Source organism: Pogona vitticeps, chromosome 3 (assembly GCF_051106095.1).
Source record: "Pogona vitticeps strain Pit_001003342236 chromosome 3, PviZW2.1, whole genome shotgun sequence".
NCBI classification, from domain to species: domain Eukaryota; kingdom Metazoa; phylum Chordata; class Lepidosauria; order Squamata; family Agamidae; genus Pogona; species Pogona vitticeps.
In genome coordinates, this window is record NC_135785.1 from 57,016,765 (window position 1) to 57,043,737 (window position 26,973).

The 26,973-nt window shown below is 40.0% G+C and overlaps 1 protein-coding gene across 4 annotated transcripts in view; it reads right to left on the reverse strand.

Moving 5' to 3' along the window:
* Positions 1-7,879: 7,879 nt before the first annotated feature.
* The window catches only part of ITPRIP (inositol 1,4,5-trisphosphate receptor interacting protein), a 29,062-nt gene continuing 9,968 nt past the window's right edge, over positions 7,880-26,973 (reverse strand). The window contains exons 1-2 of one of the 4 annotated variants that reach the window (XM_078389492.1): positions 26,782-26,855; positions 7,880-10,011 (exon numbers count right to left, since the gene is read on the reverse strand). In XM_078389492.1, coding sequence (XP_078245618.1) covers positions 8,325-10,011; positions 26,782-26,825 — 1,731 coding nt within the window. In that variant the 5' untranslated portion in view covers positions 26,826-26,855 and the 3' untranslated portion in view covers positions 7,880-8,324. Of the gene's footprint in view, positions 10,012-11,222; positions 21,004-26,781; positions 26,856-26,973 lie in introns of those variants that run through there. The other 3 variants (XR_013543141.1, XM_020788974.3, XR_013543140.1) reach the window with 3 other exon arrangements.

The following is a 26,973-nucleotide window of genomic DNA, read 5'->3' on the forward strand; positions in this document are numbered from 1 at the left end:
GGCTGATCTTATATTCAGAAATACAGCCAAATTATTTGATTAAGGCTGTCAGACTTAAAACTGACTTGTAAAGATTAGCCAATAATAACAAGAGTGCCATTAGCATAAGATGCCCACTTTTATTCCTTGGCTCAGTCCCAGTGTGTTAAAAGGTAGCAGATACAAGCCCTGTTTCCTTCAGTGGTTCTGGCTAGCTTCAATAGTCTGCAGTAAACTGATGTACCTTTCCTATAAAAGGCATAAAATATTGTTCTCTATTCCCTTGGAAAGCGAAGGTCTACTTTTCACATCTTCTCCCTGTTTGTCCTAGAAGGTATTCATAATTTGAAGCTCAGGATAGGGAATCTTTAGCTCCCCAGATATTTGAAATGACAATTCATTTCAGCTCAATTATCATGCCCAATGATAACAAGGGATTGTGGGAATTCAGTACCCAACCTCCTGTTTTAAGCAGTTCAGTTTACTAATAGCCATGTTATATATTCAGCGAATTCAAAAAATTAATCTTTTCCTGGATGCTAATACAATAGGACCCCTCATATCTACTGGGGATTGGTTCCAAGCTCCCCATGGATACTGAAAACTACAGATAATAGGAAATGCTATACTGTATATAGCATAGTAAAAGCCAGGAAAACAATTACTCTATATTCACATCCATTACCAGAACTGGCCACTAGAGGGTGCCAGAAACCATGCTATGCATTCTTCACTAACAAGTATTCATGGCACAGTCTCTGTTTCCTTCTAATGGCAGGTTCTGGTAATACATGTGAAAAGTTTTTTTTCTGGATTTTTTCTTTTTAAAAAAAATATTTTCAGACCATAGATAAGTGAATCAGTGGATACTGGTCCCGTGGATAAGGGGGTCCTCCTGTACTTCTGATGGCAAAGAAGAACTAGCTGTTTACTCTTTACAACTCCTGTTCACAGAAAGCTAGTACTCTAAGACAAAAGGTTTGGTTGTGCCTTTCACTCACCATGCAACTTTCCTTAATTACACACGAATATTAAATTGTGCAATTCCCCTTGCAGACTCAAGTTAGTTGGCCTATGAACTGCCCCCTCAGCCTCATGTTTTTTGTTCAAGCAGTGTTAAATCCTAAGGTGTATACAAATAAAGGCCATTTTAAATGGATCTCTACTAGGAAGTTTGCCAATACCTCCTGTAATCTTCTCTAACAATGTTGGCTTCCACTCATATAGTTCTCATTACTATAATGTATGCATAGCTCAATAGTATGGTACATGCAAATGTCAGCGCTACCTAGCATTTTCAAATAGGCTGAGGTAAGGCTTCTACCAGCATTCTTGGTGAGCTGGTGCCAATCAGTGTAGACAAGGGGTGGGTAGAGATCTACTAGGATCTAATGGCAGGTAGATCACTGTGAGGTTTGTAATAAATCAGCAAAGGTAAAAGCTGTTTTGAACAATGACCCCCCCCCCTACAGAATGCTAGGAGTAATTAGGAGCTGAATTTTGACCAGAAAGACTCTTGGTTCTCTCTAGACTTCCTCTTTCTTTGTTGTTCGGTCGTTTAGTCTTGTCCAACCCTTTAATTCTGTGTTTGTTTATTTGTTTGTTTGCAAAAGGCTTCAATCAGTATGTTTCAGGATTACTAAAACTAAGTAAGATTTTATAAGCCTGAAGATCAACCAGGCTGGTGCCCTTGTAAAGAGTATTAATCTAGATATTCTAATTATTTCACTTGGTATAAGTAAGTGATGTAAGTGTTGTGTATAAAATGTATGCAAAGCAGGACATACACTAAAATTAGTATAGAAGCAACCACTGAAGCGAAAGCAAGCAAGGCCAGACAATTAAGGTACATTTAAAGGAAGGCAAAAAGCGTATTAGAATAAATCCACTGAAACCACCTTAAAGGGAGACTATTTTGGCAGCAGCCATCTTGCTGAATGTTCAGACATGTTTTCTTAGCTTCTGTTTCAGCTTGTAATCTAGAAAATTTGCTAGTCAGTAAGAATGTCAGGGTCAGGCACTGTGGGAACTTCTGTACCCTATAGAATTGTACAGAAATGAGAATTTTTTTGAGGTTCAGCTTTTTTTCAGCAGGCTGAGGCTGATGGGAACAGGAGTCTAACAACATCTGGAGAGCTATATACTGTATTCAGCATCCCTTACTCTGGATGCTCAGAAATCCTACTGTGTTCCATGGAGCATACTGCCAGCTTAAGTATGTAAATGATACAAACTGGAAAGAGGAATCCTATTAGTGGATAAGGAAGAACCACAGTAATTCTACCCTTGTTTCTTATGGCTAGCCAGCATACATTGCCCACAGCAGAAGTGCATGTGAAAGAGACCTTTACATGTTAAACTACCAAGATTCTGGCTCAATTTTGGGACATTTTGAATGTGGGAACCTAGGACTGCAGGGATCCTCAGAGGCATTTGATAGGCAACAACTTGCTCTTTGAATCCCATTGCTTGCCAAGCAGTGGTACAAGTCTCCATGGTTGCCCAAGGGAGAGTGGATCTCCCTTTACGACAAAGAGATTGACCTATAGCATTCAATGGCCCTTGGCCATCCTTGCAGGGACTATGGGACTGGTCCCTTAGTGACAACTGTGTGTGTCTTTTAAGGAATATTTTCTTGTAGGAAATATTTGGATTTTTAAAAAACCAATCCATTTTGCTTTCTGAATAACACATTTCTGTGTCTTTTGTGTGAATTAAACCTTATGTCTTTTAAGGTGAGAATTATTTGTGAGTAGAGCTGCATAAGAACACACCATGTTAAATTTAAATGTAGAACATGTTTTAAAATCATTTAATACTAAAGCTGCAGTTTCTCTGCTTGATAATGTTCGAGGCAGAGATAGCACTGGTTGTAAAATATCCGCAATCAGTCAAAAATCCACAACTTCAAAAGTTTTATACCATAAACATGAGGATTTGTTTCTCCTCTGGGAGGTTTGTTTCAAGACTGTAACAAAACTAAGAATATTGCTGACTGGGAAAGAAGATAGGTATTTTCCACTTCAACCATGTAATTACTTAAAATAAAATAACTGAAGTTGCAATGGGTTGTTTAATAGGCCTATTAACTGCAGCCAGTATTTTACAAGGAGTCAATTATATAGCACACTGACGAGAATGGAAGATACATTAAAGTTTTAACGTGCAGAAGTTGCCTACAAAAAAGAATGCTACAAGGAGAAAGGTATTCCAGTGAGGTGCCTGGCACATCTTTTTATGGCCTCCTTGGACTTCTAGTCATTTTTGCAAAACCAATTTTCCAGAGCCTTAGTCTTTAAAACAGGCAGAGAAGGGGTTTAACTGCTAGTTCCATCACCCCCTTAAGGTTTTTAAGTTACAGAAAATGTTTTGTTCAATCTTGTATTTATGTTCTCCTTGATGTGGGTCAGGAGAATCACATTGCATCTGATCTGAGAAGATTTTAGCATTGCTTTCTGTTGCAGACTAGAATTGCTCAGCTTTCACTCTCCCTAAGGCTTGGAAGATAGCAAACAGGCATACCTTATTGTTTAAAAAGTAGAAGAATACTGTATTTACAGGAAAGCTAACAGACAAGAGGTATGCAAGTAAGCTGTTTCCAGTGGGATACGTAACAAACCAACTGACTGAGGGAGGCTAGAATTTTTACATGTACTGTACTTTGAAATACGAGACTTGTTATTATTTAATTGAATACTTTATTGACCTTTAGATATTTGTGTTTTGAAGCTTGTTTGAAGTGTTTTATTAAATGTACAGTTCGTGTCATTCTGTTAACTCCTGCGACATCACTGAAACCAGTTGTATTGGCTCTTGCCTTTCCATTGGACTATTTCAGTGATGTGGAGAGGGGGGATTTGCTGGTTGGATAACAGCCTATTCTCCATATTATTTTACCCAGGCTTCATGGCCTGGAGAGGACACTCCAGATTTGTATACAGCATCAAAACACTAGACGCTGTTCCAAATCCTCTATACAGAGCATGTTACCATAGTCTCTCGAGACTGAAGGATGCCTATGACGATTAAACATAACAATGAGCTTTTCTGGATTAAACCAAAGGTTTACTTGGACAGCAATCCATTACAGTGGTTCTTCATCTTGAGTCTCCAGATGTTCTTGGACTGTGACTCCCAGAAATGCTTGTCAGCGCAACTAGTGGTGAAGTTTTCTGGGAGTTGTAGTCCAAGAACATCAAGGGACCCAAGTTTGGGAACCACTGTGTTACTGCAACAACAAACCACATGGCTATGGAAAACAACAGAAGAGAGGAGGATAATAGCACCTTCAACATTCATATTTCCCAAAAATGTATTGACACGCTTGTTTCTTAACATACTGAGATAATATATAGCCATCAAGACTTGTTGCCAGTAACAGTTTTTTCCTCCATGAATTTATATAATACAGGTTTCAAAGGTATCCAAGATAATGGCTAGTACTATATCTTATAGTAACAAATTCCATATTTGATGTGAAATTCTCTCTTTTGTTTTTATGATTGACCACTTCATCTCACTGGATTACTCTTGAGTTTTAGTGTTATAAGGAAGCAACATTCTCAGTACCAGATTTCTTCACATAACACATATATTTATATATTCTTAACCTGACTTTTTTCTCAGACAGCCTTGGATGCTATAATCTTTCTTGCAGAGGTGTTGCTCCAGCTCCTTAATTATTTGATTGCCACCTTTTTGCATCTTTTCAAGCTTAACAAATACTGTATGCTTTTTGATAAACAATGACCTTTATAACACTCCAATTCTGATTGCATCATAAATTTATACAAAGACCAACACCCAGAGACGTAGGCTAGGATTCTACTAGCAATCCTAGCCAGAGTAGAAGCATTGAATCATTGGGCTTTATCTAAGGGCTAGTTTACCTTGTGACAATTGAGTCGGTGAATCTGTTCTACTTGGGACCAGCAAGAGGATGTAGGCTATATGGATTCTCATATTACTGCTTATGCAGGTACTTATTTTTCACTGGCAAAGAGCAGAAAGGAATGAATTAAGATACATGATTCTAGATAAAGTGATTGCCCCCATCCAGTATGTAGAAATACTGCCAGAACAGTTACATGCATGTAGGCACAGCTTTAGCATTAGTAGTGACAGCACAAACTATCTAGCCATCTTTTCAGGAAAGGGGCCTCAATCTGATCCCTTTACTATCTGCCCTCTCTGAACATTAATGATCTGTACTGGTATCTATGCACACAAGATGTGGCTGCGAAATGGATCTTTTTAGTAATAGGAATTATACTGTGTTTACATACAATTTGAATGAGGTCTATTAGGTAGATTAATATGGCGGTAATTCTTAGAAAAAAGGCTCCATTAGGCTAATCAGAGATGGTGCCTGTGATTGCATCAACTTCTTTATGAATCTCCATGATAGTAATCTCCTAGCAATCAGTTCTCTAATTCATTAGCTCATTCATTGACATCATGCTTTAAAAAGCCTCCTGATGTATCTGCCATTGTGTTACAAAACAGTATTCTCTGGTAGCAATTACCAATTTGTATTGGAACAAAGAATGGTGAAGCAAAAATTTCACATAAGCACATCCATAGTTACCACAACTTGGCTGAGGTTTTAACACAGGTGCAGAAATGAAGAGGATGCAAAAATTTGCTGCTAGGTGTGAACCTGCCTGCTGGCATTTGGTGCTAGGAGGGCTTGATCCACTCATGTATATTCCATTCCGCCGCTCCTCCCTAGCAAAAAAAGAAGAAAGAAAAACAAAAGAAAAGAAAGAAAGAAAGAAAGAAAAAGGAAACACAGAACAGGGCCTACCAAGATGGAATCAATACAGTCATTACATGCTCAGACCAAGGCATCCCTTCTGATTCTTTTATCCTCTTCCTGTGCACGTCACTCTCGCTTGAGTCAAAGGCAACAAAGGCCCAGATGTCAAAATTGCGATTTAGAGCCCTGCATGTAAGATAAGGCTGTACAACTTGTACGACAGGGCCTTCCAGATGTTGTATGACCATAAATCTCATTATTCCAAGCCAGCATCAGCCAAAGGTGAGTCGCCATAGCAGCCACAGTCCAATACTTTCTGGAGGACAACACACTGCTTGCCAGTAAGAAATAATAATGGAGGGGCAGGAAGAACAAACCAAAACTACTGGCAATTTTTTGGGTGAATTGCAGTAGAAGAACAAGGGCCATAAGCTTCAACTTCTTTAACAGCAACAGGACAACATCTCTCCTTCCCACCCAAAATTACACAGGTGAAATAAAGAAAGTTTAGGGTAATCAGGAGTGGAGTATTAGACAGAACAGGATGGGCAAACTGCTGTCCTCTTGAGGTCTTTTGAGCCCCCCAAAGCCATCCCAGAGCCTCCCACTTAAAGAATGAAAATGATTTTTGAGACCCAAAAGGACATGTTTCTGTTGCTGGAGCTGCAGGGTTTTTTTTCACTATGAAATCACCATTCTCCAAGAAAACCCTAAAACCCTTCCCATATGGTTGGTCTTTAGTGGCTATTTCTGACCATTTCTGGTCTCTAGAGAAATGCAGTGGGGCTTGGAGGCAAGAAGTTGATACTCAAGCATGTTGACATTGCCTACTGCTGGTACCAAAGGAGCCTGAGTTCTAGTCATTACTGACATTGAAAACAAACTCCACGGCCTTTGGGGAAAAACAACAAACACCTTATGTCTATTGTACCAGTCTCCAGCAAGTGGATCTTTATGGTCTGGTATAGAAACAAAATAGATCCAGCAAGCCTGAAGTCTTGCTGGATCTATAGTGACACAGTAGTGACACAGTTCAGATAGCAGAAGAGTCCAAGAAAGGAAGCAGGTCTTAATTCCCAAATGATATTGTAGTTTTCAAAAGCCCTTTCCTAGAAATAATCCTGGCTAGAGAACAGAATCTGAAGAAAAAATTCTTTTTGAAACCACAGCAGCTTTGCCTTAATTAAAAGCCATTCTTTAAACAAATAAGTAATCCAAGGCTATTTTATCTCTCCAGCCTTTTTATTTCCCCAAATATACAGAGTTTCTTGGCCAACCAAGGAAGTGCTTCTTTTAAATCTGCTTTTTCTGAATTTCAGGAAATCAGAAACACTGTCCTCTTCAGCTTTGTTGAGCAGCAGCAGTCTACTGTTGGTGTCTGCCTATGACAGTGATTTGTGAAAAGAAACCACAATGTGTGCACGACCTCCCAAAGTCAGCTGCCTGGCACCAGGGTAATGAATGGTTTGGATCTGTTTTTATAGTATAAACAATTCTAGAAAATATTTTGCCAGTAAGGTTTGCTGAAAGATTCATTTTTTTAAAAAAATTGCTTCCCAGTTTTGGAAAAAAAGAAGCATAGTAGGTTAACACTAGAAGACAGAAGTCTGAAAAAATAATTTTGGTGGCAAGTGCGTCTGAAAAAGAGTTAACATTGGATGAGATGGCAAAAAGGCATGTCTAAAAGCCTGCCATAATGCCTCCCATCACTGGACAGTTTGGGGAATAATTCCCATGGATTCATAGACGTTATAGTATTCAGTGGAGACATAAATATGAGATCATTAAGTAAGAACATTTTATGAGGCTTTTCCCATGTAAATGTGTAGGGGATATTTAAGGTGCAGTCCTGTACCTGCTTACTCAAAGGTATAATGGGACTTCAAAGAAGACACATTGAGGATTATACTGCTAGACAAGTTGAGGAGGTTCTATTGAACCAGCATTTTTGCAACCTTTCTTTTTTCTTTTTCTACATTATCTTAGGATAAGATGAAAGAATTCCTTCTCCCAGCAGAATTCGGATCAACTTGCAAAGTACATGGCTGAACATCTCTTTTTGTTGAACTTCAAACTACATTTCTTTCATACGGGCTGATGGCCCTTCTAATTTAGAACTTAAATCAAAACAATGGACACAGATTATACCAAATACCAAGAACTGTAATGTATCAATACAAATAAATTAGATTCCTTTTTTGTTGCTTATACTATTCACAACAAAGTTATACACAGTGACTACAATCCTGTTGTGTTGCCACACAAGAGCTGCAACCTTTGGAGTTGAACTATCTCAAAAAATCTCCACAGACATTATTGCACGCCATAGATGCCAAGTTGTACAACTCAGTATATAACAGGTAATGTCTACAAATAATTCTTAATTTGAGTCAATTTGCCTTCAAAAGATATACCTTTTAAATAGCAGCACAACAGGACTTCAGCGATAAGAAACATTAAAAACTGAATACATATCAGCCAACATTATTGGAAAAAAGTGATAAAAGTATCTCTCCTCTACCAATCTTCAGAGTCATTTGCAAACCCCTGAGCATATAGCAAGTTTCACTCCTGCAAGGAAATCTGTTCATGCTGTAGTTGTCAGATATGGCTGCAGAGGTTCTTTATTCAGTGGGATAGTCCGTCCATTGGGAACATGCATGGTATATTCATTTATTAAAGCTGCTGTGTTCTTTAGCATCTCATGAAACATATCCATAGTTTTTCTGTAAGCACTGCGTTGCAAGACAAAGGGACGGAAAAGGTTCAGAGGCTCTGCTCTTTGGAACTCTACAGGGATACCCAGTTCCTCTGGCAAGTTCCTGTTGCCAATGAAAAAGTGATAAAGCCTCTTTTCCTGCAAGCTTTTCTCCAAAAATTTGAGCATGTCTTGCAGTCTGGCCCCTAGGAATTTAGAAGCCCAGTCTGAACTGGGATGGGTCTGTAGCAAATGCAGCATCACTGTTTTCAGGTGATAATTTGTAAGGCTACCGGGTCCTGTTAGACTGCATTGCTTCTCATGAAGGAAGGATAGAATCTGTAGGCAGCTGAGATGGCAGGAGTTGGCAGGCAGCATTTTGGAGACAAACTGAATGTATCTCTTTTCACACACTGCAAAGGTGAGAAACCAGTGAATACTGCAAGGGTAGCCATCTGTCGGGCTACTTCTTGGAAAACAGGAGATGAAATACACATCCGAATCAGCATATTGTACCACAGGCGTGAGGTTGAAGACAATGGTCTTTCCTGACCTAAACTTAATTTTGAGGGCACCAGGAACTGCAAGGTTGCTGAAAGTGAGGTTGAATTCATACTTGTGTGAAATTTTATTCCATGCCTTGGTAAGTGCGACCTGGAACCATGCCATAACCTGCTCAGAATCAAGGTATCTAGTATCTTTGTAGCAAAGGAGAGCCTCCATATGGTTATTGTGTCCAGGCTGGTTCATTCTGCTGTGAAGGAGGCACAGCAAGTCTTCCCCGAGCTTAGTCTTGTCACAGATACAGCCTGTGGAGTTCTCATCTGCCCGACCAATCTTGATCACACCAGAACCTTGTTTGTCTGGTGGAACAGATTCTCCCGAACACCATGTCTCAAACTGGAAAGAGTACGGTTCTGGAGGAGTAAAGGGGACAATGAAGTCACATGATAAGGGCTTGTGAGCTCTCCAATTTTCATACATGCTTCCAATTCCTATTGATTCCTCCACTTCCATGTCTGCATCCCGATTACACACACTCCTCAGTGCTTCCAACAGGTCATCTGCAAAGCCTTCCACAAGTTCTCGATTCCTGGCGATATCACTCGTCACAGTCTGGAGGCACCTCTCATAGAAATTGGCCAATGCAGCCTTGTCTGGCAAAACGATTCCCTTGAATGCTCTTCCCAGAATACTAATGTCATCATCTTCATTGGCATAATCCTGCCAGTTCCCCTCCTGGTAGTCTTGCCGCCAGAATTCAATCAAAAGTAAAACCACCATGGATAAAGCACTCCAAAAATTCCAATAAAGGGAATCATGGCTGTGTTGCTCTTCTGGCCCTCTAGCCTTTTCTGATGACTTTGTCAAAGCTTCTTGAGCTGCAATCTCCTGCTCCAGTTTAAGCTGCTCTATCCTCAGGTTCTCCTCACGTTCCTTCATCTTCTGGATTACTTCTTCTGTGTTTTCAATGACAGTGGCATTTTCCTTTGGGAAGAGAAGTGGATGGTTGACAATAGCTGTGATAACCACCAGGCATACTCTGAAGATTCCTGCTGGCATGGCAAAATCTTGCCTGTGAGAAAGAAGCAGAGACACAAAGTCATCTTAGTTTATATCTGCACATAGAAGGAAATGAAGCACATTCTTGACACATGGAAATAAATGAATTCTAAAGACAACTCTGAACTTCCAGATGTAGGTAGCAATTAACTTTTCCTAAGGAGGCATTGTTTAATGGCCTGTATATTCCAGGGCTATATTCTCAAGGGAATGGATTAGTAGAAAGCAAAAGGAAACTGATTCCTCAGCGGTAAAGCTAGAGGGAGACTATTAATATCTGAATTACAGTCATTCCCCACCCCCCAGTACTGCTAGAGACAATTAGGCAGTGTAGTGTAGTAGACCAGCACATGGGAGTATGAATTTGAATCTCCAAACTTCACAGAGAAACAACTAAAAAAACCCTTTTCTCCTCACAGGAGGATTTTTTAAAACACTCTTTCTCTCCTTTGAGAAATCTAGTGGGAGATCTCCCTGGAAGGAACACCAAGATGTACAGGATTACTGCATCTTCCCTGCACAGGGTTCTTCTGGAAGGGGCAGAAGAAACACCGAGCTGTATAGTCTTTGACTGATCATGAAGCTTACTGAGTGACTTAGAGCTGACCACAGACTCTCAGCCCAACCCAGTTTATAGAGTTGCTGTGACACCAAAGTGGGAAGGAGGAGAGCCATGAATACTGCTTTGAGATCGTTGGGGAAAGCATGGAATACATAGTGAACAAGAAGTAACATATAATCCTCATATAGTTTATTGATACTGGCATGCCTCAGAATGCTAATTAAGAATTCTCTGTCCCCTAAATGCTTCCCAAGACATGCAGTCATGAAACCACGAGGGCCTGGATCCCAGAAAAGTCACTAGCTAATATTACTAGAGGATGCTATTTTGTTAGGGATTCTTCCAGAATTTGCTCACTGTATATAGTAACAGCATGGAAATAAATGAGAAAAAAAAAACCATGGCAGATACAAGCATGCACTGAAACCCACACACATTGCTGGGTCACCCTTATATATCTTACTAACCACAATAACTAGGAGGAAGCAGTAGTAATTCTCACTCTGGCCGCCTGCTGATCTGCAATACATCAGTCCTGCTCCCAAAGGTGCCAAGAGACTGGATACACTTCTAGTTTGTAATCTAATAAAATTCACTCCTACGAAATTTTTAAAAAAGGACATAAGTTGACCTAATTTATTTTTCAGATGCCTATGGCTGTATTTTAATTTTTTTCCCCTCAACAGATTGATCTCCAATTTAGATATGAAGCATCTGGAAGCACCTCCTAGCGCTAGAAATCAAAAGTCATTGTGTAGCGGTTCTGAATCTTTTAAGTATCTTTCCTGTGAAAAGAAAAAAAAAGGAAGAAAACATGAGAGAATTACAAGGGGAAGATGACCTTGTCTGGGTCCCCTATAAAACTGTATGAATGAGGCAAAGTAACTGTAAAATAACCCCCATGTCTGGAGGCACTATAGCTGTCATTAGACAACCTGCGCACATCCCAAAATGATAGTGAGAGAAAGGCTTTCCAATGAGAATACTACTCCCTCCTGCCCTCAGCCTGTCAGTTTGTTTCCATGGCAGCAAGAGGGTGGTATGGTAGTAAACCAAGACATTCCTTTACTTGCAAGTGCCGTCACACACCAATGTCCAGTACCAATGGTAGTTGGCACTTTTCCAGCTTATTATACTATTAAAGTACCATATTAGAATTCATCACATATCTTTCACATAAATTGATCCGGCTCATTAGCAATGAGAACAATCTGTGCATAAGAAGCTACTTTATTCTCTAGGTCAGGCTACTTAAATTCTCCTCTAGACAGGTAGTTACTCTCCCATCTCTTTTCCATAAATGGGTATCTGCCTTCAACTGGAAATGCTAGGGATAGGAATCTGAACTTTTGTATGAAAAACATATGTAATAAGCTCCCTACCAATGCTAACCTCCTGCCCAAAATATCTTAAACATCAAGCAATATATATCGCATATACTCGAATTTTCTTCTAGCTTCCTTTTATTTTTTTAATCTCTCTAGGCTCTGCTGATGTATTAAGCCATTACATATATATCCCATCTTCCAATTTCCTGTGAACTACTTGTTTACAACATTCTATGGTATTACAAACATGCATAGTGCTATACAGGCTATACATTTTTGTTTGTTTTCATAACCAGGGTGGAACTGATTTAAATCAAACATATTTAAATCACAAATTAAATAAAAACATTATTTTTGATTAATAAATATTTTTAAATATTTTTTAAAATAAATAAATAAAATAAATAATTTAAATCATGATTTAAATCTATTTGATGTTCAAGAAAGTCACCGATTTCTTTCATAAGTGCCTGCTGTTTAGAGCCTAGTTCATTTCAAACATACATAATTGTCATCTAGTAACAGCAAAATTAGTAGTGAGTTGCAAAGTACCATTGGCAAATACTTTATAGTTACATATTCTTGGAGTACATCAACCACTGTGGAAAGCAAAAGAACTACTGCATTACTATCACTTTGTGTGTGGGGTTTTTTTTTTTCTAAAATCTCACTATTTTAAAGTGGCTAGCAAAACATGGGGCCCTCCAAGTGGAATTTAGTGCACCACTTATGGATGATACCTTTCTAGACTGCAGCCAAGAAATCAGAAGCCTGAGACTAGGAAGGGCAGCAATGAAGGAACTAGAAAAGATAATCAAGTGTAGGGATGTGTCACTGGGGATCAAGATCATCCACACTCTTGTATTTCTGATTACCATGTATGGGTGTGAAAGCTGGACAGTAAAGAAAGCTGACAGGAAAAAAATTATTTGTTTGAATGTTGTGCTGAAGGAGGACTTTGCAAATAACTTGGATTGCCAGAAATATGAATGAGTGGGTCCTAGATCAAATTAAGCCTGATCTATCTCTGGAGGCAGAAAAGATGAAACTGAGACTGCTCTAATTTCGGCACATCATGAGAAGACAGGATTCTCTGGAAAATACCTTAATGCTGGGAAAGGTCAAAGGCAGTAGGAAAAGAGGACTACAAAATATGACATGGATTTACCCTTAAAAGAAGTCACAGGCTTGGGTTTACAAGAGCTGAGCATGGCTGTAGAGGGCAGGAAATTCTGGAGATCACTCATTCATATGGTCACTGTAGGTTGGAGTCAACTTGACAGTACAGAACAAGCTGTCAAGAGAAATCTGCTTCTGCAATCCTTGATATGCAGCAAAATAAGATTTATAGGTGACATGATTCTTGGGTCTGTATTCAGCTTGCTAAACTACCAATTGAAGAGACGGTATGGAGAAAATGATGGTGAACAGATTAGGGTCCTAAGGACAGTTTGATAGTAATAGTGGAGAGAAATGGGAATAAGACAAGGTAACAAGAAACCCAATAAACAATAAGAGAAGCACATCGTTATGAAGAGTACAGCTTCCCCCATGTTGCTTGGTGCTGGTCACCATGGTCAGTCTATAACACTTGCTATCTGAGGTAAAAGGAAAAAAAGTCCAACCCCAGCCCCCTTGCTTTTCCACATACAAATGTCAACTAGTCTGGCAGCTTATCTTTATTTCAGTACGAACCATTGGAGGTATCAAGGCTAAATTAAGGGGTGCAGGACATGTCAGGTGTTAAAGAGGAGCTTCTCCAATAAAGGAAAACAGCCACTGGCTGAGGCGTGACCTGGGAGCATCTGCTGCCATTACCCAGCACTGGCTCCCTGAAGCCAGCCCAATAACCCAAGATAGCCTGAAGTGGTGCACAGATCCACCTCAACACTTGCCAGTGTCAGCACATTAAATGGTCTCGTTGCACCATTTAAATGCCAATACTTTCATCTATTTTCACCTCAAGGGCTAAAATTCTGTTACTTAGCATGGTAAATTGCACTAGAGTAGGCCCACTGAATCGGCAAGGATTTGGTAAGTCAACTCCTCCTTAAGTTCGTTTGATTCATATGGGTCTGTTCTAGTTGTGACATACTGTGTTAAGCAACCGCATTTCAGTCATGGTGTCACTTCAAACAGGGTGGTTCAGCCCGCTGCCCAAATACTTCCCATGTAAAGACCAGTCAAGAGAACTGGGTCTTTGTTGTATTGCAGAGAAATGGAAAAGAAGGAAGACTATGAACACCACAGTTTATTCTCTTATATAATATTGCAATTAGAATACAACAAGTTAGATTTCTATACATCCTATTTAGCACTAACAAAAAAGATCATTGTTTTCCAAACCCTGATCTCACAGAGACTGTTAAAAATAAGCCAGAAGTTATCCTGCAGGTCAGGTCAGTGCTTTCATCTGGTTCAAGAAATCTTCAGGAAGTGCCACAGTTTCCTTTCCTTGGCTCTGCGTTTTAAAATAGAACTGTGTGCATGTTTTGAGACTCAAATATAGAATGGCAGGGAGCCAATAACTGAGCTTTGGTCTTGAAAAGCTAACTAGAGAAGTCACTGACATGGAAGTGGGCAGAGAAGAGATTTAATAGCAAGAAGAAAATGGGATGAAATTGTTAGGGACACTGTTACACCTTCCTCTTATATACCAATATATTTGTACTATACTGTATATTTGTCCATTCACTCAGGCCTTTATAACTCCCTCCACGTAGCCACTGCTACATGATAACAACATCACTAAGTTTGAATAAAATTAGTAAAGTTTTATTAAAATAATAGTGTCAAAAAGGTGTTATTTAATCCTAGGCTTTACATTCATTCAGCACCACACTTCGCTCTCTCTATCACCTCTCCCTCTCTCAGACTCAACTCTCTTTAAAAACCTCATTTTACACCAACCTTTCAACCCTCAGAGTGATCTAGTACAGAACGAACCTAAGACTGGCCTCTCCATTGCCTTGCCCACACATTCCATCTCCTTAATTAATTTCTTTCTCAGCCAATCAGAACCTTTCTCATCCACATTCCATTCTCCTCACTCACATCTCCTGATCACATACCTACCAAATCAATACATTTCAAACAATACACTCAGCACCACAATATTAACAACATAATGAGACATGTTTTTTCCTGTAGTGATGTATGGAAGTGAGAGCTGGACCATAAAGAAAGCTGATGCTTTGGAATTGTGGTGCTGGAGGAGACTCTCAGGAATCCCCTGGACTGCAAGGAGAACAAACCTATTCATTCTAAAGGAAATCAACCCTGAGTGCTCACTGGAAGGACAGATCGTGAAGGCGAGGCTCCAGTACTTTGGCCATCTGATGAGAAGACTCCTTGGAAAAGCCCCTGATGTTAGGAAAGTGTGAGGGCAAGAGAAGGGGACGACTGAGGATGAGATGGCTGGACAGCGTCTGCGAAGCAACCAACATGAAATTGACAGAACTCCGGGAGGCAGTGGAAGATAGGAGGGCCTGGCGTGCTCTGGTCCATGGGGTCACGAAGAGTCGGACACAACTAAATGAAACGAATGAGACATCATAGCCACCTCTACAAAACAAGTTGGTTGGGGATGAACAACAGGCTCCGTGGCCACAGAATGCTAAGGACTGCTTGGTGATGAGGAACACCAAACTGGAGGCAACGGTGAATGGACCATTCTGGAAGAGGGCATGACTCTGAATAGAAGCGCTTTACACTCTTGCAGCTCGCCACTGCAGGCCCCCCTTTGCATGAACAACTAGTTGCTGAATTTCATTTTTTGCCTGAATTACTACAGAATATCTTTTGCTTTGCAGCAGATGCATATTTACCATCCATGAAGGTTGGATATGGTCATGATCCTACGGCAGTTAAGCAGTAGTTCTCATGAAGAGTTATTTTAATGCCTCACATTGAAATCAAAGGGATTTAAATGTTTAACAATCACTGGATAATTCATAACAGCAACAACAGAAATGGCACAGAACCTGAAACAGCTGACAGAACCAAAGCTTGATTCCTATGTATTCAGGATACCTAATTATATTGAAAACCTAATGAAACATGCCCGGAGGTTTTTTCCTTAAAAGACTTGCCATTTTGATGAGAACAGATGATGGTGCCTAATGCTTTATCAGCACTTGCCTCTGAGGTAAAAGGTGTGGTTACCCTTCTTGCAGCATGAGATTTGATGTATCAGATCTGTAACACCCTGCCCTGATAAACACAAAAAGCTTGGTTAATATTTATAAATGCTTTCCCACCCTGCCCTTGCATGCCAGGTGATTAACTGCATGAGTAATAATAAGGCATCATCACCACATCACACTTTGCATATCTAATAAATTTTCCAATGTGTGTGTGTGATGGAAAATAAAAGAGCAGGAGAGTTGCTCTGAGCTCCAGCCTTTGAGGGGTGTTTGCCCAGTGAGTGAATAGACCAGTTTACTTTCATGGTGCTGCCAGTTATAAAACAGGAAAATGCCTCTGATTTGCCTGGGGCCTGTTAAAGATCAAAGTCAGATTTTCCTGAGGAAAGAGAGACATGTAAAACATTGAGAAGACTCTTTAAAACAAAATAGGACATTTGAAACCTCTTGCAAAGGCAGTCGATTTTCTATGGTCTAAACCATGAGATCTATTTCCATGAATAGGTGACTTTCCTCCATAGCTAGATGGTCCTGGATCAAATCAAGCCTGAATTCTCTTTGGAGGCAGAAATGACAAAACTAGGACAATTGTACTTTGAGCCCATCATGAGAAGGCAAGACTTGGTAGGAAAGATTATAATTCTAGGAAAAGGGGAAAGCAACAGGTAAAAAGGAAGATCAAGTAAGAGATGGATTGTATACTATGATTTGTTGAAATACCAATTATGGTCGGAGAATCCATAGGACTTTACTCCAGAGTAAGTGAAATCATTTAAAGGCAAATTGCCACTAATTAACAAGGTGCTGGTTGTGTGCCTACTTGTCAGACTGTAACCAGGCATGTCATTAATTAGCTGCAATTTGCTGCTATGATTTACCTGATTTATTTTGCAAAATTCAACAAGGATCCTGGCCCATAGTCCTTAGCTGAATGATTGCAAAAGGCCCCTGTTCACTGAAACTGGAGGTGTTTCCAATCTCTTTCCTGTGGCCATAACAGATGAAGGAAACAGAAAGCACATAAGCCCATGGTTTAGACACATAATACTTAATTATGGTTTAGATTATGTGCAAAGTAGGTCAATATGTATTCAAACAGTAGCACGTGCAGAACATCTGGTTCTCAAAACCCAAAATTAAACCATGGCTGCACAGACTCAACATGGGAATGAGGAAGAGTGAAACCTGACATATAGGTAGGTAACTGTCTCACTGACACTTGCTGTCTCTTGAAAGCTTGTGCTATAAAAAGTGATTATCTTGTTATTCTTCAAGTGATCCCTAGTATCACGAGAAAGCTTATATGACAGGATTAAAGTTTTAAAAGATTAGGGCACTCCAGCAAAGAAAGAAAATCACCAAAGAAGGTTATTAGACATAAGAGATCACAGGAGGTATACAGCGTACAGCAAAGAAAATTCATTCACACTTATAGTCTACATTTATACTAATAATTTATATCCATTCTGACATATTTGCCATATGTACACCTATGTTATTTCTTAATATAGTTATGATATGAGTTTTTGAAATTGTTCAGTTAATGATATATGGTAAAATAGACTTTTTAAAATTAAAGAGGTTTGTTCATATAGTAGAATGTGATTTTTCAGGGTTTGCTGGGAAGAGGAACTCATACAATGCTGGCTTCCTGTATTGTTTGCTATGGGTATAATGGATAGTGGCAGGGCAATTTACATTCTGTAGGAATACAAGTTCAACATGATATATGAACTTACAGAGCTCAGTGAGATTTACTTCCAAGTATACTTCCATAGGGCTGTAGTTTCTTTAAGGTGCAGGAGCAGGAAACACCCAACACAGCATGTACAGTAGTTCGATGAATATGCCACTGTGTAACATTCTTAATAATTTAAATTCAAGACATACACCTAGCAGATTATCTGAGAACCATGACTAGAACTAAGAGGGAGCATCAGGGAGAAGTGGTGGGGAATTAATTTGTTATTAGTTAAGTCTTATTAGGTGACATCAGGGAAATAACAGCAGTGGAAATATAGCAATACAATTCATAAATGTTTGGTGAAGACTGTGAGGTGTTTTTCTCCACAACGTTTCGTATTCTTAATTTTTAATTTTCTTTTTTTTTTCTTTTGCAATGTTGAGCTTATAGCAAATGTTTTAAATGAGTCTGTTGTTTTTATGGGGCATTTCTTCCTTTGCACCTGTAAAATTTTCAGGTTCCTATGCAAACTCTTCATAGGCATTCTTCAGTCTCAGGAGACTATGGTAACATGCTCTGTATGGAGGACTTTGAACGCGTTTTGACGCTGTACGCGAAGTTGGAGTGTCCTCTCCAGGGCATGAAGCCTGGATAAAATAATATGGAGGATAGGCGGTTACCCAAGCAGCAAATCCCTCATCTACACATCACTGAAATAGTCCAATGGAAAGGCAAGAGCCAATACAACTGGTTTCAGCGACGTCACAGTTGACAGAATGACACGAACTGCCTCCGGGACTCCGGCTCCGAATTTTGCCTCGAGGTTAACTCCTGAAGCCTTTTCCATAAGTGGATATACCCACAAGGCAGTGGGGGGTTTGAAATTGGAGTTTTCCTTCTCTTAGATGGGCTGCCTTCCAGGCTTTGGACCCAATAGTCCAAAGAATTTTAAAAACGATGGTTCCAAAGCAAAGACAAGTGCTTTCTGTATACTTGTGTCCTTGTTTCCAGTTTGCTACCAGTAAGGAAAACAAGGCAGGCCTCCCATGTTTGGCCTGCCGGGTTAACAATACCTTGACCAAACTTTGTCATCCCACTTTGTGATGCAGTCCATCACCTTTATAAATATCTGGTCCAGCAGAGACTTTTTGCCCCTCTCTGAGGTACAGCCATGTTGTCCTCAAGAGACAAGAATCTGAAAAGCAGCAGAGGCTCACTGTCAGCATAACCAAAAAGAGAGAGAGGAAAAGACCCCAGAAGACATTTCCTCGAGCAAGAGATCCAGGGCAGGGAAGTACATTCTAACTTGCTGCTTATGCTGCATTTGTGTCTCTCCACTGAAATCACCAGCAGGGCTGGCAACTGATGACAACTCCAAAGAGGGAAAAGAGTCAGAGGCATAACACCATTACCAGGTAAAGTATTCTAACAGTTTGGGGACTGAAATAGGTGGCAGGGAAGGCCAGGGAGTCATCTGGAAGCGGAGGCGGCTTTTTCGGGGGGGGGGGGGGTTAGACCGGGCCTACCAGAGAAGACCCAAGACCTTTCGTCAGATAAAACAACTGGGGTCAGAAAACCAAGGGTTTTATACTTCATCTTTTGCAGCTGCGTTTATACCCCGCCAAGGGAATCACCAGGAAACAAGAACAATGATGAATGATCTGGAGCCTCCCCGCCTCTCCTTCCTCCTGCGCTGCAGGAACAAATTAGAGAAGCATGTAACTTCTATAATTGGCTCTAATTTGCATGTAACTGAAAACTGTCCCCAAGACAGTTTTCATATCATTTATATGCATATCATATACATATCATTTGAGAACTATAGAAACCTGTAATGGAACAAGATTCAGCCTTCATCTGATCCAGTAAAGTAAGTTTGGGGGAATCTCTTGCTTTTGTGTACATGGCAGACATGTTTCATGTTAGTAAAGACTATGTCAGTATTGTTGCATCCTCCTAGCTTTTCTTGCTCTTTTTTAGACTGTATTTGCACAACCATGGGAATGAAGTCCTCTGTTTTCATATCCAGGATTCCTATCACCATACTCCCCCGACCGCATCCCCTTGTCTCTTACCAATAGCTTTTCATGGAGAAATCTAACAAGTGAAGCTTTTAACACTTTTTAAAATATTTCAGTCTTTTCACAATACTTTATCTCTATGCAGATTCTGATTCTGATCTTTATTACGGTCACTGACCAGCAAATATATTTAAATATTATTATTACATATATCAGTATAACACAAAAATACAATTAAAATATATAGTCTATTACAATATGACTAAATTTTATAGAATCTCCATAGTTGCACAAGACTGAGAAGATGGTAGCCAGTACACAGCATTACTAAACATTCGTCATCGCTTTAATCGATGCAAGGAGAGAACAATGACACTTCATTGCTGCCACACAAAACTTCACCACTGGTTTAGTTAGATCAGATTTCTTGACCGAGAGTAAGAGTGCAACACATAATTCTCTAGATCTCCCTTGAAATTGTTGCAGTATAGGCTGGAGGAGATCTTTCTGAATATCTCGATAGAAGGAGCACTTTGAGAGGACATGATCAGCACTTTCAATCTCCACCTTATTACAAGGGCACACTCAATTAGCAACTGGCAAACTCTGATATCTACCTTCTAGTAGTCTAGACGGAAGTACATTAAACCTAGCTGACATAAAAGCTTTTCTAAATTTGTATATTGTTATTTTAATTAGATAATCAGGCATTCTAAATGTACTATTCCTGAATACACTAGGTCTGTCCAGCACCGCTACATGTTCTTGAAGCTCGACATCCCAGATCCTCTTTTTGATGGCTGCCTTGGCATTAGTATGGCCCATCGCTAAGAGGACACCTGGGGAGAAGCCCATCCTCAGTAATACTGCAGATAGATTCCTCTTCCAAGTTGACTGGAAGATGCCTGCTAACATCAAGGGTGTCAAACTTGTCGGACCAAATATAAATTTCAACAAGTAATTAAACATGTGGGCCAAAGCACATGCTTTGATGGAAACTAACCCTGCCTCCGATCTAAGTGTAGCATTCAAAACACATAGAGGCACCACGAAGATCCCTCTCCAAAACTCTATTTCAAAGGGCTGTACATTAGAATATGTGAACAATTGAGCCCCATAAAGCATTTGGGCTATAATTTTAGCTTTGAAGACTTGGCTTACTTACAGTACATATTGTCCACCTTTAGTGTTGAAGAACCTCAACAGCGCAGTACTACATTTCTGTGCATTTGGTGTTACATGGTTCACATGGGAGGACCACGACCCTGAGGAATGAAATATCATACCTAAATATCTGTAACAGGATACTTGCTCTATGTTGTTCGTATTTAACGTCCATCTACACTTTTTTGTTGGTCTTCTGCTAATAACTATAACCTTTGTCTTATTGTAATTAATCGAAGTTGCTCTTTGGAGCAATGCAAGGCTAGTGCTCTTAAAATTCTCCATCAACCCAGATACAAAGTTGACATCAAGACCGCATCATCCACGTACACCAAAATTGAGAGGGGGTGACTACTCAGCTTGGGTGGTGGTGGTGAAAATCTGCTCTCAATAAATTATTCAGTATATCATTAATATAGAAATTAAACAGTGTTTGGGCTAGAATACCAACCTTGCTTGACCCTGTTAAATGATGCTATCGCATTGGATAATGCTCACATCTTATTAAAAAATAACCTTAAGACTAGTATTTTTGTGCAGTCGCCTCATTAGCAAAAGGAGTATTTTGTCAATATTTTTATCCTCCCTGGGGATCAAATCAAATGCAGATTTGAAGTCTATAAAAGCCACATACAGAGAGCCCTCTTTGGAGTAGAATATTTATTCACTAGATGTTGCAAAATTAATGCCTGGTCTATAGTGGCCATTCCTACTCTGAATCCAGCCTGTTGCTCAGCCAGGATATTTCCTTCATGTAACCAGCCTTGAGGTTTTTCTAACAGATACTTCGCCTAAGCTTCCTAATAGTACTTAGATTTATTGGACGGTAATTTCTCTGGTCCAATTTACAGCTTTTCTTAAAGATCGGTACTATAATAGCAAGCCCCCAATCCTTTGGAATAACCACTGAGCGGTCAATCCATGTAAAAAGTCATTCCAAAAACGGGACCCACCACTTCATGTTATAATGTAGTAAATTAGCTGTGGGGCTTTCCCTTTTTCAATTGACAAATCAACAAGCTGATTTCCTGCATGGAAACAGGGGGCCACTCCATTAACCCAACTGGCAGTTCTTGAATTTTAACAGTGATATTTGGGTGCTGTGAGTAAATACCTCTGACGTGTGATTCCCACACCCTTACCGGTATAGGTAAAGATTCCCCTTGACATTTAGTCCAGTCACGTCCAACTCTAGGGAGTGGTTGCTCCCTAGACAATTTCTGTGGTCACGTGGCCAGTGTGACTAGACACGCAATGCTGATACCTTCCCAATATGGTGGTATGTATTTATCTACTCACATTTGTATAGTGGACCCTCTACTCATGGAATTAATCTGTATTGGAACAGTGGCTGCAAGTCGAAAAGTCTGTAGGTCGAGTCTGCATTGACCTACAATGAATTGAAAACCGATTAATCCTGTAACCGGCCATTTTTGTTCCATTTTGTTTTTTTCTGGTCTGTAGGTCAATTCTCAGGCTGCAAGTCGAACCTAAATTTTGCGGCCAGATAAGTCTGTAAGTCGAGGGTCCACGGTATATGCTTTTGAACTGCTAGGTTGGCAGGAGCTGGGACAAGTGACGGGAGCTCACTCCATCGCATGGATTCGATCCTACGACTGCTGATCTTCCAACCTTGCAGCACAGAGGCTTCTGTGATTTAACTGGTATGCAACTCTCATTAATCACAGAGTGAACCATCAGGCCCTTTGATACAATTCTCCGAAAGGACACATAGTCTTCCAATATCAGTTCCTGCTGGGACCAAGTCTCTTGGAGCAGTGAAGTGTCAAAATTCTCAATATATTCTTTAAAGAGTATCTACTATTTTAGAGGGCCAGTCCACGATTTTCCAAGAAATGATTTTAATTAAGACTTGCCCCGGGGAGGTGACTGGAGTCTGCAGGGATGTCATGCATCCTCAGTGACCCGAGGTTCGTAAACCACACCAAGTCTGCTATTCAGTAGAGCAGTATTTTTATCCCCATGTCAATTTCAGTTTGGACCTTCTAGTAATCCACCCAACGACCTGATCTTGTCTATAGCTCTGTGGGGACCCTTATATCTCATGAGAATTTTTATCTTTAAACCTAACTGTGGTACCAGCCTCATTATACAATGCTTTCCTTCTGACTGTCTTCCACCTCCCAGATCTTGTACGTGTATCCCTGTTCCCAATTATATCCAGTATTGGGAGACCCATTTGAATAGCCTGGTTGCCCAGTTGTTGTCTGCTCAATACCATTTCAGATTCCGTACTTGGTATTATCCAGGGATGTTGCTTCACTTGTGGGTACCCTACCCTACCTATGTCATACCCTTCTGAGTAGGAGGCAATCTTCCTCTGTACGTGACCCATATCAGGGAGCCCCTTTGTAGCTATATGATTCCCAGTTGTAGCCTTTCTCCCTTGTACCCTTTCCAGCTTCCCTACGCTCTGAGTAGTACTCTTACTCCTACTTCTATTACCATAATTTTCCCTTTCATCATTATTGGATCTATCAGCTTCGTCTAAAAATAAAGTCCTTCCTTACCTTCCCCTGGGGGGAGCTTGCCACTTTCGTTCTAACATTCATGCCTCTAGTCTTTCCTTTCTCTGTCTTCCTAATTGTGGACACACCTTTATTATGGGCTTTTTAAACCCCTGTCCATAACTGGGCTTAAGATTGTTCTGCTTGGGGCCTCAGTAGATCAAATAGGGACATCTTTAGCAACCAGAGGGAGTAGATCTCTCTATGCAAGACATCGCCAGTTTTCATTTGGGTGTGTGTGTGTGAAATATTTATCTCTTAGTATTTCCCCTTGAGCCTCATAACTGCTTCAAAGCACAGTCAAGACTTGCAAATGAAGCCCATGCTCACCGCCCAATGACAAATCACAAAACAAAAGCAAGCTAATTTACAAGACAGACTGAGACAATCATGTGATAGAATAAATTGCATGTTTTATCTCTTAAAGAACTCTGCTTCTAATTATGTGATAATAACTATATCATATAGTTTGGCCCTCTTAATACAATTACAGCCATGAGAGTAAAACAGGAGAGAGACAGAAACCCCATTCTTATTCCATGGTATAAAAAGTTTAATCTCGGTTAATGGATCCAGATTATAACATACTGCCCCAAATTACAATAAAAGGATGGAATAGGTACCATGTTTCTTATTATGCCATCTGGAATAGAGGGGCCTTGAAAACTATCAGTTAACAGATTCCTGGGAGATAAATGGTGAGTTAATCTAAGAAAACTGTAGAACCTGATATTAAAAAGCTATTGTTTTGCCAAGTCTCTCAAAATGCTCTCTTGGCTCATAAGTACTAGGAAAGAACATCCTGCTTTTGATAGCTCAGTGCCAGAGGGGTTAGTTACATGGTGAACAAACACTCATCATTCTGCCTAGCATGCATGTGGAGAATTTTTGGAAAGGATGTCCTTTTCAACTACTAGAAATAAATAATTTTCATGGAAATCCTGACAACCTTCCTGTGTATAATGCAAAAAGGCTCCTCCTTTTCCAGTGTACAAATGCCTGACAATTCAAACGGAGAGTAGGTCAAATATTTGTTCCATCAGAAAACAATAGAGCCTACGCAATATTAAGCAATTTAAGGACATTTCTTTTACAAGTCAAAAAGACGTGGGATGGTTTTGAAGTGGTATATGTTATTTTCTCCTATAAATTACCAGACCAAAACTATATATCCAGATTGTTTTCTAACAGTATGATGCAAAACCTAACATTTTAATTTAAATTATCAAACATGTATGCTGTGCTGAAGACAGTCTGGGTGCACCCAACTTTGAATCAACAGCCCTTACATTTAAGAATGAAAGTCAGCAGACTGTTTACTGCCTGTGTGACTTCTGTGAGATGCTTATAAAAATAAGATATGGTTCATTTGATAATATTACATTACAATAGCTTTGAGAAACACCCAAAAATAATGTCTGTGAAAAAAAGTCATTTTTCTCTAATATTGCAACCATTACAGAGTTTTTGCCATGCTCTCCTTCTGCTTTCCAGCAACGTCCTTATCAGGAATAGAAGAGTATGTGCCAGCAAATTCCACAAATCCTCACTTAGTACATTTTTAGACCATTTCAATATGATTCCAAATGCTTATTTTCAAGTGGAAAAGTGCACTGGACAGCATGGGCACACAAACAACACACTGGTCTATTATTGTAGGATTACTGCCAAGTAATCCAGCACTGATGTTTCTCTTTGTCAGTGAGGTAAAATATTTTTTAATAAAATATTTTTACTCCTCTCACAGGAATATACTGATTTTATTTTTATACATTTATATCCCATATTTTTCGTGTTACAGAACTGAAGGATGCATATATGGGCATGAATAAGATCACCAGGGGAGGCCTTCCTCTTGGTCCCACCACACTCACGGGTGCACTTGGTGGGGACACAGGAGAGGCCCTTCTCTGTTGCTACTCCCAGACAATGGAACTCCCTCCCACAAGAAGCTAGACTGGCCCCATCTTTGCTGTCCTTCTGCAAGCAGGCACAGACATTTCTCTTCAGGCAGGGTTTTCCTTAATAACTGGTAGCCTATGGTGTTTTTTTTAATGGACTGTTGTGCTCTATTTCATAAATGTGTTTTTATTTTTAATTTTATTAAATATTTTTATGGAATACTTGTTTAATTGTTGTAAGCTATCTTAAATAAATAAATACAAACAAACAAACAAATAACAATTCCAGGTGGGGTGACCTTCTGCAAAGTGGCTCCATTCTATGCTTTCAGGTAGTGCCTTGCCAAAGGAAGCAGTTCAGAGAGATGAAAATAGAGCAGATGATGTCAGTTGGCAAAATGCCGCAAAATCCTGTGTCCCACTATGTTAAACAGGGCTTACTCTCAGGTAAATGTGCAAGCGACTGCAGCGTCAGAGTGCAATTCCAGTTTGCCAAGGTGGTCAAGTAAGGCTGAGGTTGTGTTGAATCTCAATGCCTAGTTCAAAATTCATGGGTCTACAAGTAGTTTAGCTCCCCCTTAAAAAAAAAAAAAAGCAAATGGGACTGTGTCAACCACATTCTTGCTTACTTAATATTTACGCAAGTCTATGTTGACTTGCAAAATAGAAATAATCCTTTTTCTAAAAATGTATTTTTCAAAAAAGCTGTCAGAAAGAAATACAGTACTGTAATGGAGTTGCTTAGACCTGCCCCAAAAAGCTCTCATTTAAATTTCATTATTTATTTACCCCAACAAGGTGACAAAAAAACACATAATACTAAAGTGCGTATTCGTTCAGCTAATTTCACATCACACCCAATTCTTAAACTGCGTAGCTTTCCCAGATGCAGTTTGTTCTCTTCACACTGCTCCATTCTTCTCTATTTGCATCATATCCTGCTTTTCTGCTGAAAAAACGGTGGCCAAGGAGCTTTGCTTATACAGCTGAACTGGCACCTAATGTTTCTGGCATCCTCATACACAGCTGCATCCCTGCCCTTGCCACACCCGAAATGTGCCAACTCCCTACCAAAAGCTCCTAGAACTGGAATATCCACCTCCTAGGATTATCTATTAAAAAAAGTCTAAACTGGAAAATATGAAGCTGGACAGAATGTTTTTGACTTTATGATTTAAAAGCACATGCATGCATATACATACCAACACATACATACACATCATGGGCAACTACTTTACAACCACCTATCCATATATGTGGGGGTGTGTGTGCTGGAGGAGGCTTGCTTGGATGCCAAGCTGGCATATTCTCCTTCCCAGCCTCTTCTAATGGCAAATCTAGCAGTGAAGGGGCCAGGAAAAGCCAAGCTCAAAATTACAGTCCTCTCCAAAATGAGGATCAAATCGCCCAAGACGGAAGATCCACAGCAAGGGTCTCAAACTCAATTTACCTGGGGGCCACTGGAGGCAGAGTCTGGGTGAGGCTGGGCCACATCAGATTTTCCGCCAAGCGGAGCAAGAGCCCAAGGAAGCTGCCCAGGAGTTTCCTTAGCCCGGCTGGGGCTCCGAGGAAGAGGAGGGGCACGCGAGCCCTCATCGACGGCCACAACTTCCTCTGGCTCCTTCTTCATTACCACCACCAG